General features: G+C 31.9%; 1 protein-coding gene across 2 annotated transcripts in view; it reads right to left on the bottom strand.

Moving 5' to 3' along the window:
- The window catches only part of LOC100160642 (glycine receptor subunit alphaZ1), a 9846-nt gene extending 2400 nt beyond the window's left edge, over positions 1–7446 (bottom strand). The window contains exons 1-8 of one of the 2 annotated variants that reach the window (XM_001950290.5): positions 6965–7443; positions 4678–4870; positions 3675–3895; positions 3503–3585; positions 3197–3412; positions 2208–2363; positions 1684–1849; positions 1014–1176 (exon numbers count right to left, since the gene is read on the bottom strand). In XM_001950290.5, coding sequence (XP_001950325.2) covers positions 1014–1176; positions 1684–1849; positions 2208–2363; positions 3197–3412; positions 3503–3585; positions 3675–3895; positions 4678–4870; positions 6965–7053 — 1287 coding nt within the window. In that variant the 5' untranslated portion in view covers positions 7054–7443. Of the gene's footprint in view, positions 1–1013; positions 1177–1683; positions 1850–2207; positions 2364–3196; positions 3413–3502; positions 3586–3674; positions 3896–4677; positions 4871–6964 lie in introns of both variants that reach the window. The other variant, XM_016808347.2, reaches the window with a different exon arrangement.
- Positions 7447–13567: the final 6121 nt, after the last annotated feature.

Raw genomic sequence — 13567 nt, forward strand, 5'->3', positions numbered from 1 at the left:
CTAGCCATAATACCGATAAGCCAAGTAATAATATGAAATGGTGTATTAATTTATTAGTTTAGTATTTACGCATAGTATCTAGCAAGTACTTGTATATGCGATGAGTGTGAGTTAGCGTTGTAGTTTTATTTAAAAGTAATATTAAAGTATGGAGAATAAATTTGGAGAGAAAAGAGGGCATTTGCCTCCCTCTCAATCGCCATAGTTTCCCTTTGTTTTACACTGTGTTTGACCAATTTTGTAGCAACATTTTATATTTTTTGTACTTTTGCCTCCCTCCAAAAAAAAAAAAAATTAAGCCCTGGATCCGCCACTGACCTAACTTAGATTTAGATAAGTATATGAGTTATTACTTCGATCTTTTCTATATGAAAAGTCCTCATCATCCAAAGTGCTTAAGTGCTTTAGTGGCAAATCAATATATATTTAAATGTTTAAAATAATTATATTTAAAATAATTTTATTTTTTTCAATAATATATTATAATATTATATATACCTATTTTATTATTTTATAACATTTTCTACTTTTGAAGTATTCCTATATAGGTATATTTACCTAAATTATTTTATTATTAAAACAATGTTAAATTATATTCCAGTTTGCAATATACATTTTTTTTTTGTCAACATTTAAAAAAACCAACTATATAATTTAGGTGAGCCTCGGTACACAATTTAGGAGGGGGCCCCGTTGGCATTTACCGAATAAACGACTGTTAAATCCGCCACTGCGTACAAACAGCACGTGGTCCGCGATCTAGCGCAGGTAGATTTGCCTATCTGATAATATACTGCTCCGAATCAGAATTTTTATTCCTGCAGGCAACAGAAAAGTTAAGATAAATGTTGAACACCATACACCGAATATTAAATAACGGATTGAACAAAGTTTGAGTCATATAAAGTTGGTACATTTAACGGGAAACGAAGTGCACGGGATCAGCTAGTTTAGATATATATTTTCAAATTTATTGGACTGATAATGCGTATGGGAATAAATATTATACTTACATTATCTCTTCTATTTAATTTTCCACTCGTTACTGTTGGACTAGCACCAGTAGCGCCTCTGTCAATACCGCTGTCCACAGATATTGACTTGCGTTGCATCTGAGGCGTTAATGTCGACTTAAAAATATGTTTACTATTGACTTTTTTCAGTTCCACGTTTGTTCTATTGCAAATACCATTTACATCGTAAACGTGAATTCACTTTCTTTGTACTTTACATGAGAAATATATTATATTTATATATTGGATATCGCAGGGCCGAATATTATCCATAAGGCAGTGTAGGTAACTGCCTAGGGGGCCTGCATCGGCTAGTGGCCCCGCGCGCTGAGATGTTTAGTACATTAGGTGAAAATTTAATTTGAATTTGAGTTTTACTGGTACTACGTATTAATCTACTTGACGACCATGCCACTTTCATAAGGTTGACAGTACTGCCAGTACTGGTTAGCATGACAAAGAGCATTGGGGGAGTCCCTGATTCGTTGGCATGTAGCGTATAGTTTTATTATAAATAAAAGTATAATTATGAATATAACTGAATTGTGGTAGTAAAAATGTATCTTAAGAAGTAATAAATGGGTTCAGTGGCCCCGATAATTGCATTGATTGGGGCCCTGATATGGTTAATCCGGCCCTGTGGATATGTAATCAGGTATAGGTACTTTACTTCCGTCTCCATATAGTGTTGACAAATGCAAACTCAACCAACGAACCGAATATGAATGCCGTGCACACAATAAACCATATCTCAGTAGCTTTAATGTAAGAAACTTTTGGTAACGAGCTACCGATGTTTCTGGACAGTGTAATGAATGTTAACATTGTACTGGTACCTGAATTATATACACACATAATATGACATATTGTGTGGGTATTCATTTAAAAATCAAAACATTTTAACAAATACCAAATGGCCCAAATGGGTGTATCGTGTATTAATAAATACACAAACAATCAATTTAATTAATGTACCTATCTGTGTAATGCGATATTTATAGTTTTAATTTGTTATTATAATAACTTATTGAAAAAAATAGTTTGAATCACAAGTATAACCCACATTATATTCTGTAAATGAGTAGATGTATGTGTAGCAGTCATTATTAAAAGAAAACGTGGCGTATTAAAAATATAATTGGGTTAGTAAAAACAATCTTAAACGATGGATGTTTAGTATATAGATATATTTACCTAATGTTGTGCGACCAGGTACTGCATTTGGGTCTAACCAAAACGATACCCATGATACAACTACAAGCATGATACTTGGTACATAATAGTCCATTATGTAGTGACCAACTTCGCGTTCTAATTCAAAGTTAACTATTAACTGACTATAGTTTCCAGCTTTTGACAAACAAAAAATTAAAAAACCATATTTTTTTAAATAAAACAAGTAGGTATGTTTTATAATATGGGTAAGTTGTAAGTATTACATTTTTAACATAAACAGTATAAAATATAATTAATAGTTTAATACTATCAAATAAATATAGTATTAAGGTATTAAGGTAGGTAGCAGTGGCGTATCTATGAGGGTATATGGGGGTAAAATCTCCCTGTTGACCAAAATTGTACACAATCCAACAATATAATAATATGAATAGGTATAATATGATTAATATGTGTATACTGAATTGACATGTCTATTAAAAATTGTATAATATCACTCCTTGAAAAAATCATAGATACGCTACTGGTATAGGTAGTATTTTATTACTAATGCCGGGTTGCAATCACTAAACATTTAAGATTTAACAAATCAATAGTGATTTACTGCGAAAGCCTTAAACATGATTTAGTGGCCCATGCACGGTTCAGTAGATGGTTCATTAAATTAATCAACTTTTCATGCAATAATATATTATATTATTATATATTAAAGTTCATTATAGCCAATGTGGTCTATCATAGATAAATCATTGAAACGGCCAATATATTGTGTAATGTAGTATCTTTGTATTAGGCCAAAAATGTTAAGTTAAAATTGAAATACTCCTATACACACTATATTTTTGCAGAAAAAGCTTTTTGGGGGAGAGAGGACGTATGCTTATTTGAAACTTCTAAGTTGTTGTTGTTATTGTTATTGGTGGGGTATATCAACATTAAAAATGCATGTGTTTTGTTTAGGCTATAATTATTAATTACCTATACTTTCAAAAATTAAATTAGCTTACCAAATTTTCCATAGTAATGTACATGTTCAACAGATAATGGTGAATATTCTTTTTTCTTATCGTGTTTATCTTCAGACGGTAACAACGCGTATTCACTGACCGTTTCATCCGTCCAGATTGACACTAAGTTGTATTCAGTCATTCGCAAATTGCTATTCAGTACAGCAGGAGAATCGTGTTCCCATACCAACTCCAAATGAGTACTGTTATAAGTCCCTGAAAATATAATAAACTCTACATGTTGGCATGCATACAACATCATTGGTGTACATAAAATATAAAAACAAAATCAAATAGTCTACAAACAGCTTTCCAGTATCAAAGGACATGTTTGTTGATCAAATGGGAATTTTTGTAAATTCATCATGCATAATAACGACACTTTTAACCTACAAACAAATATTTACTTCAATTCGATTACTATCATAAAGTATAGTGCAGTTAAAATTGATGTACAATTATTATTGTGTTTTACGACCTAGCTGAATACAAGACTGTTCCATCCGGTTGAACCGTGACTAGTATGTCTTGACGGCCGGATCCCATTATGTTTGAATCGTGTTCATTGACGATGTAAACATGTGGAGTCCATACCCGTTCCTTAAGTTTGTTCTCGCCCTGTATAGAAGACTTCGAAGAAGAATGTACAAGCCGATCATCCCGCCACCGATACCGTATCAATAAATGGGCCGTGAAATGCTGAATTTTAAATATACGAGTATTATAAATTTTTATTGCAATTAGACAGTAAGTTGTGGTAGGTACTCGTAAACACACATAATCACTTGTGCACGGGGTAATCGCCGAGGTATTCTATAATACAGTATTACAGACTACAGTACATTGACGACCGTCGACCACCCCATACATTAAGTACCTCTATTAAATAATAGGTACCTACAAAATATATGAACTTCAATCAGCTGACTACCTTACGAGGTATTGTTTACTAGTTTGAAATACAAAGAGAAGGATACAATATTATTCAATAGAACAATACGTCATAATATTAATTATTGTATGCATAAATGCAACTATAGTCTGCTGGTAATGCCTGTGCAGCGTGCACTGTCATATCATAAATTAATAATTATATGATATTATATCGTCTATTAATTATTTTACTTGGTAAAATACAAGTGTACTATAATAAAAGTACAAAGCCACAAAGGATAGGTTACATGAACAAAAACTATGCTACATTTGTCATGATTTTTTAAAATTTAAATAGACAATAATATAACCTGTCGAAAATGAACTGACTACAGCTGTCCAAAACAGAATATTTGTTATGGACGAAGAATGACGATAATCTATAGACCATAATATATTATAAAGTTCATGATACCTATATTTATATTGTCTAAATTTATCATCCACGCTCACGGCGTTGGGAAAAGAACTTAAATTGTTGTTAATATTATAAATACAACGTTCATTCACGAATTATGGTTGACCTTAAAGCTCTTAATTGTACTAACCAACTGTTGGGCCTCTACTGATCCTAAAAAGTATACATATACTCGAGCAGACACACGCGTAGGTGCTCCGGTTTTAGTGTTACCGTCTGGTGGTATTGGTCTTGTCCAACGATCGTACCGACATGGATCTGTTAGCCACATGAGCATTTCTACACGATTACCACCGTCTGCGGTATTATCATCACTGCACGCCCTAATGAAAAATATGATGATAGATTTATGACAAGTATTTTATAATCCTTAAAGTTACGATTTAAGTGTGAACTATTTTTATAGCTTAAAGTTTTTTAGTAGGCACTTATTAGAATAAATTGGAATCGTGCATAGGTGAATAGTGAATACAATTTTCATTTATTCATCATTCATAAAATCGAACAAGCAAGTCAAACGAGCGACTTTCAACTCTTTTTTTGTGGCCATGGCCCATGGCTATATTCATTGGAAAATCAAGTGAAAATAATAAAAGACTTATTTGATTTTTTTTTATTATTAGACATATTAATTATTATGTCTAGTAAGCAATTGAAATACAGAACACTTATAAACAATTTAATTATTCCTAATTTTGTCTTAATGAATAAAATTATAAAGAATTGTTGTGAAATATTTTTTTAACATAAATATGTTTTTGGGCTGGATACAAGATTTTTTTGTTTCTGGCCGATTTTTATAAGGTTTTCGATGTCATGGTTACTTATTATTTATTAAAAAATATATATTTATGATTCATATTATATATTTTCCTTGTAGACGAAAAATATTGATTAGCGTGCTATGGTTTTTAATAAGATTTTTTTTGCGCCTTGCATATTATAGTATTATTTTCTAAGTTTTCTAACCAGTTAATATGTACTTTGGGTTTGACATGACTGATATATGTAATAAACGAATTAGTTAAACATATTTGACATAATTTATGGTTTAACTAATTCTAGTATTTGCAAATTCATCGTGGCATTGCATTTCTAATACTTTATTATGTAGGGCGTAGGCAGGCAGATAGTATAGGTAGGTATAGGTACTATAATGTCTGTAATATAGGTACCGATATCTATAATGTACTTACCTACGTATAAATGTTTAAACAGTTGTTTTAACATTAAAAATAAAAACTGTGTGTAAATTCAAATATAAAAGAAAACCTAAATGGGTTATGGGTCATTTAAAAGAAAACTTAAATGGGCCTTAACTATAACTTATAAGCAGTACCTATAATATAATAATGTACATATCTACTAAAAACACAATATAATATAGGTACAATAGGTAGGAACATTATCCACATGCATGATATATAATATATTTACATTAAATATGGATTATATTATTGCATTAGAAATATTATTATTTACGATTCTGTTGATATAAAATATGTACTGTTTATTAATGTGATTGTCCACGTGTTTTCGAATGAGATTTGTGTTGGCGCATTGGTTGTTTGCATAGGTAGCTATTTTTTTCTAGTTGGTATAATATACTATATTATATATTTACTTCACATTATTTTTTATTTTTAGCCTACGTCATTTATTGTGTGTCAATATTAATTAATGGGTAATTGATGGGTAAAATTATTTTGACGGCGGTTTGGTTCTTAAAAAGGGTGTGTCCATAAGATAATAATTTTAATAATATCAGAAAACAAATTCTTTGTCCAATTACATAATATAATATCTACTCTCTGGATACTGGATAGATTCAACACTCACCTTGCTCGAGACACAAAATATTTATCATCGTTGTCGGTATAAAAATTATATAGCATTGTAAATACCTACATCAAAGTGATTTGAGTTTATAAAATATATTCGTACTCGATTCAAGGCCGAGAATATAATATTATTAATTCCGAAAAAATCTCTGCGGCGCATGGCTATACATATATGAGCCACCATCATGCACATTATAAATTATAGTTCGTTTGACCATGGAACAAAGGAAATTAGAGAACTCTGTGGTCGTAAAAATATAAAAACTGGCCAAGAGAATATACTTTCTGGCCGCGTCGGGAAACAGGTAGTTTTAATCAGGACATCGAACATAATATTATTATTTTCTCTGATCAGGTTAAATCTGATATATATATATATCAGCGCATTTGACACGGGCGTTGCTAGCTTCCGCACCTGGGTTCGCCGACGAAATATGTCGCACATGAAGACTAGAGATCTCTAGTCTTCATGATGTCGCACTATAAATGATTAGAATAATATGGTCACCCGAACCACCTAAATATAAGCCTATAAATCGTATTAAAATATGGGTATGTGACGTGTGCTGGACTTACGGTTGGACTGTTTGAATGCATAACGCTGTGTATACTATTACGGTTACGGCTTGCAGTGTCCGAAGACCGCGACCGCGGTATCCGATCATCACGACACCGCCACCCACAAGCGTCGCTGAGAAATTTGTCCGGTGCACTGCGTGTCATATGTGCCTACATCACCATCGACGGGTGCGCGCATACGCGTAAATATAAAATATGTAAAATATAACGTAAACAGTAAAAAAAAAAAAAAAACCGAACAAAAGATAAACCAAACGATAGTAATATTATATATTATAATATTATAGTGCGAAGAAACCGGATGTCTTAGCTGGGTAGGTAGGTAGGTATCTATATTATTACGAACTCGGGTATATTATACATTTATACGGAAAATATTATACTTTGTCCGAACGCAATAATGTTATCGGCGCGACACGCGACGTTTGTGCCGCGTGTCATCCACCGGCCGCGGAGCGCGTGCGTAAAGGCGTACGACATAAATGTATAATAATATATCGTATTAAACATGATAATATGTATGCACATAATTCCTGTACGGCCGCATATTACACATTTACACGTATTATATATACCGCGGCGATCCCATTCATTACACAGCCGGCGCGCCAAACGAAATTCGTTTGTTCCGACGCATATGCATGCGACGACGCCGCGTAGACGGTGACGAATACACACAGGTACCGCGTATTTTCACTATTATTATTACTATTATTATTATGATTATTGTTATGCTTATGCAAATATAATTGTACCTACCTGTGTATGTTTATAATAACATAATATAATACGGCGGAGACACAACCACCGGAGATGACTGCACGTACAGCCATGATGTACCTATATACCTATACTGCAGGCGTAGGCGAACGCGCGTGTGAAGAGCGGTCATCGTCGTCGCCGCCACCGTAATTACACGAAATAATATACGATTTGAATAATTAACGAACGGCCGCGAGACCGTCGTTTTCCTAATTTTCAATTTACGCGTATGTATAGTGTGTACACTGTACCTATATTCTTGTTATGATTATATAATAATATTATACATGCGCAAATGGAGTGTAGGTATATACCGCGCACTCCGTACAGGTATCGTTATTATAATATTAATAATATTATAATATAATAGATATATTGTGTATAATATAATCACATGTGACGTTATAGGTACCGGTTCTACTACATATTATTGTGAGCGCGTCGGTTCTGAGGTATAATATTTTGACAATAAGCGTAGGATAGTACAGAGCCGCAGGTATTACGCATATATTATGCAGCAATGTGTACACATGAATACACGATAAAAGTAAAACAAGGGTGACATAATATATTTAAAAAAATATTTGAGAATTTGCTCCTATTATATTATAGTGCTATAGTAAATAGTAAGTTTTATCCCATCAAAATTAATATTTATTCAGCATCGATGGCTAATAATTTTCCATGTTATTTTGAACAGTAAATTATTTTTAATATCGGATATTCTTAAAAGACACATCAGCATACTTCAAAAGATTGATTTTTCATCATTGCTTTCAAAATTAATGATTATTAATTCGTAACACATCACAAATTCATAATACTCTATAGGCCTCTAAGTGAGCCAAGTGAGTCGAGTGTTCAATATTTAGTTTCAATTTCCTATCCAGTTGTTAACATTAATTTTAATGTGCTGCTATCATATAAACCTATATATGGTGACTTGGTATTATAAATTATATTCATATAATAATTGAAATACTCGTTACTTTTTGCTAGCAAATTCAAATTGATTTATACCTATTACAATCATACGTCTATACTATATCCCATACATAAATTATTGGAAAATATTAGCCAATAAAATATTTTGAAATAAATATGATCTTCAGGTATATTAACTAGGTATTAAACACGTAGTTTAAAAATCATATCCATTGCTAAATACCAGTATAAAAATAGAGATGATTGGGTACTAGTTTGTGATTTATGGCATATTATTTAAAGTATCAATATTAAACTTTTTCAATGTTTGATTTGCATTCTGTGTGTATTATAACATAATACAGCTTACTCAATGACGAGGACGGAGGAACACTCCACTTCTCTAACTGTACAACAGAGTGGTTAATTACATCTTCCCTTTATTTCTATAAGTCTAGAAATGAAGTCAACAAAATCATTAACGTATTGAAATTATTAACAAGGTATGTATAATGTATATATATATATGTGGATTTATTAATTATGTGTTGTTATAGAAAGTTTATAAAATTATTTAAATTGTAAAATAAATTATATCATTTTGGAGGGGTGTCATTTGAGAGGGGGAAGGGTGTGCACTTGCACCCTCTTGCATTTTGTATCCATAATTGGCCTAAATGATTATCGATAGTTTTGTTTTTTATGGAAATGCTGTGCAATGACAAATAACAATACATTACTTGCATACAGTAATATGGTGATATTATACTCAGCCCATCTAAATTAAACCCATATCTAATTTACAAACGCTTATTCGTGTCTCGAGACCTATAGGTACCAACGTTGTACATACACGATATACAAGTATTATACGTTACCTATTAGGTATATATTATACCTATTAGTACTGTACATATACTATGCCGCGGATTGTCCGGGGAATTTGCCCCCCCCCCCCTCCTTGACATTAGCGGGCCGCTGTCGGGCCGGGTATGGGCTAGTTTTGGGCCGTTATATAGTAGCTAATAGGTAATATATTTAAGTAACCTCTACGGCTCTACATATATGTATTAATTATTTAGTTATTGTTATCTCTCAAAAAAATGGGTTACTTACTTGTATGCTTATAATATTAACCTTTGATACTAACTAGTAAGTATACAATTATGTATAAGGAGGGTATTGAGATAAAAATGCAATATTGTAATGTAAATGTTAGCGAGCTTTTTTTTTTCAGTTTTATTTTGGGCTGTTTAAAAATTTTGCCCCCCCCCTCTCAAAAACTGAAATGACGCCACTACTGGCTCAAGCTCCAACACATTTTTTTTTTTAAATTATAATTTATAGGTCCATACTTTTAAGAATGGTATACTATTATATTTTGAGGTGGCTAAGTCCCCCAAGCCCCCCCTATTTGCGCCATCGTCGGTACTGAAGATATACTGCCCACTCAGTGCCCAGTGGCGTATCTGAAGCTTCACCAAGGAAGGAGAGATTGAAAAATTGTTATTCACTAATTGTGAATACGCCTAATGATAATAAATTATTATTTATTAAAAGACCACCACTAAAAATCGAAAGGCGCGATTCACCCTTAGCCACTCATCATTGATTGTCATTGGAAAATTTCAATTTTTCAAAACCAAAATAATTTAATAATAATATAGGTGTGTACCTATTTTTTTTGTGTCTGATGACAATTTTTATAGTAGAAAAATGCTTTGATCTTCCACTTTGAAGTGGGTTGTAACTGGGGTGGTTATAAATTACTATACATAAATAGTTGTTAGTTGGATACCGCAATAATTATTTGTCCGAATTGTGGAGAAATATCAAGATACCTAGTCAATTTATTAGATATGTTTCTCGTCGATAAATTGTAAATAAGACATACCTACTATATAGCATATAGGTACTAGAAATTCGTTAACCCAAACTGATGTAAAATTATTCCAACATTATACCACACAAGGATAATGCATCATATCAGTGCCACGGTACATATACTAGGGACTGGAACCTTGATAATTTGTACGGTTTCGATTCCGGTTTGGTTCTTAGAAAAACTAACATTTCGGTTTCTTTTCGGTTTTTAAAAAAAAAAAATTTAGTTTTCGGCTTCGGTTTCGGTTTCATTTCGATTCTTTAAAAATAATAAAATATTGGTATTATTGGTTTAATTATGGCGGTTCAATACCAATTTTCAACCGGATATCTTAACATTTGCTTAGGACTAAATAAGTAAAAAATGTAGTCATCACTGTCACTTAATATACGACCCCGTTTCAAATAAGAAATCAAAATAAATCTTAAAAAACTTTTCCATAAAATAGTAAAAGTATCGATTCCGGTAAAGTTCCTGTTTTTAAATTAGTTTAAATAAGGGTTTTGGTCAAGTTCCGGTTCCCAATACTCGAAGTGTTCCAGTTCCTGGTACAAACATCCTGGTGCGTTTTGTTCACAGTTTTACACCGGTCTGAGCGAGCGAATTTCTAGAGAATGCTCGTAGAGCGTTGACTTTCGTACTCGTGTATGCGGGTTCCGTATGGAGTATTGCCACATATTATATTATTACACTATTTCCTACGCAATATTGGTTGAATTGCATTAATAGGTATACCTAATATAGTTCTTGAAAATAGAAATGTCGTGGACCGTGGTTATGGGGGATGAAGCCCTACCGAGTTTCTGTACTAAAAACTTTCAACGTACATTAATACGCTACGCATATGCTAGGTTAATATTCTGAAGCGGTTGCCATTGTTTATAGGAATAGTAATACGTCTACAGCACTGGAGAAGTAATATAGGTATTTTCCATCTAATCGTCAGTTCATATATAGAATCTTACTAAAAAATTAACTCATTTTAAATTGCACTGACAGTTTCATCAAATACCAAAAGGTAGATTAGTTTCATGGATTGCAATAAAAAAAACCCACCAATTCAATCAAGACAGATTTAACAAATGCGATATATTTTAGACATTTTATTATCCTCTCAAAAATCAAATTTTTAATTTATGCCAAAAAATGGGCATTTTCTAAGTACCTATACTAGGGTGACCATACGTCCCGTATTATATACGGGCTTGTCCCGTTGTCCCGACAAAAGTTATACGGGACGCATTATATCCCGTATTTTCAAGTAGGTCCCGTATTAATCCCGTTTTTCTCTTTATTGTTAATTTATAATTTTTTTATTTTTTTTTTTACGAATTCATGAATGGCAAAAATATTCAGCTAAAGTAGAAGTTAAGTGATGTGAAATATTTGAATACACTAAAACTCATAACATTGATACAACTAACATATCAAAAATTGTAGAATATCCTTTGGCAATTCCGGGTACAAATGCTGCAGTAGAATGGATTTTTTCAATCATTAATGTGTTTGGATAGATGAAAAAAATCGATTTTTGGTTGAAACTATCAAATCAATTATAATATTGTAAAAACACATTTTAAAAACTTATCTTGTAATGAATTTTATAATATTCTATTAAAAGAAAATAAGTTACTCGATGAAACCAGTTCAGCACAAAAGTATACAAAAACATCAAAAGAAGAAATTTACCTGCCATCGTTATCAAAATAATACATAGTACCTATACAGTATACATAGTATATTATATTATATACTATTGAAAAAATAACATTTAAAATATATATATTGATTTGCCACTAAAGCACTTAAGCACTTTGGATGATGAGGACTTTTCAACACACTTAACATATTATACAGTACGATAGCTTAGGAGTTAGAATAGTGTGACAGCTGTGGCTGCAGCATGGCATCGCGTGCGCCATCGTGATCTATCGTTTTCGATCTCTAGAAAATATACGTGCACGCAATGCTTGTATTATACTATGTTTGTATAATGGGTAGATTACAATATAGATTTACTTTGACCCTGAAGTTTGAACCAGCATATCAAAGGATATTTATTTATTTTTTGTGAAACTCCCAAGTTTTTGTTTTTGCTTGGGACGACCTCGATGCGCCGTCGTGCGTATAATAAAGTATCTACCTACCAGCTATTACTACATAAACATGAAAATGATATTTTACAATTTACAACTGTGTAGACAATACGGCAGCCGTTTTGTATTTCGTTTCTGCCGAACTTTTTGTAGGTATACTTGTAAATATTGTTGTACTTTTACCATTTTACATTATTTACATTTTACATAGGCATACCAATAACAATACTATATGCACGTATTTTTGTAAGTAGTAAGCCATAGCAACACATATTATAACATGAATATAATATAATAAAATCTGTTAGGTATAGCTGAATATTTAGATTCCTATTAACATTGTACAAATTAGTTTAAAGACGTGTAATTATATTTAAGATTTTTTTCAATACATATTTTTATTTAGGTAAACCATTAAAAGGTAACAAGGCTCAATTAATAGATACATTTATAGGGTACCTAGTTGGTGATAGAAGGCTTCATGCGTTTGGGCGAATTACCTTTTAACCCAAATAATAAAAGTATTGTGTTTGGGCGAGTTTCTTAAAAAGTGTTTGAGATTCTCAAACTCGTATCATATGATACAATAAAAAAGATAAAATAGTCATTTTTTAAAGATTAAGATAAAAATAATATCATATAAAATCTATAGGGAATTTTATATCAATCTAAATATTATGGTGCATCAATTCAATTCTTAATTACACACACTTATGTTTCACTAACATATTTTTTTTGATTTTAATAATATTTTAACTTGATTTTTAATCATTTCAATTTTTTATCACCTGAACACAAAAAAACAATCCACTTTTCATCATACCCGTGGAATGTATGGACATTCTCAAGTCTGTCAAAATGAAAGAGAAAATGGATTGATAAAATACAGCATCCCAGGGTACTAAAAAAGGTCACCCAAACACATACAATGTC

Source organism: Acyrthosiphon pisum, chromosome A1, assembly GCF_005508785.2.
Source record: "Acyrthosiphon pisum isolate AL4f chromosome A1, pea_aphid_22Mar2018_4r6ur, whole genome shotgun sequence".
In the NCBI taxonomy this organism is placed as follows: Eukaryota; Metazoa; Arthropoda; class Insecta; order Hemiptera; family Aphididae; genus Acyrthosiphon; species Acyrthosiphon pisum.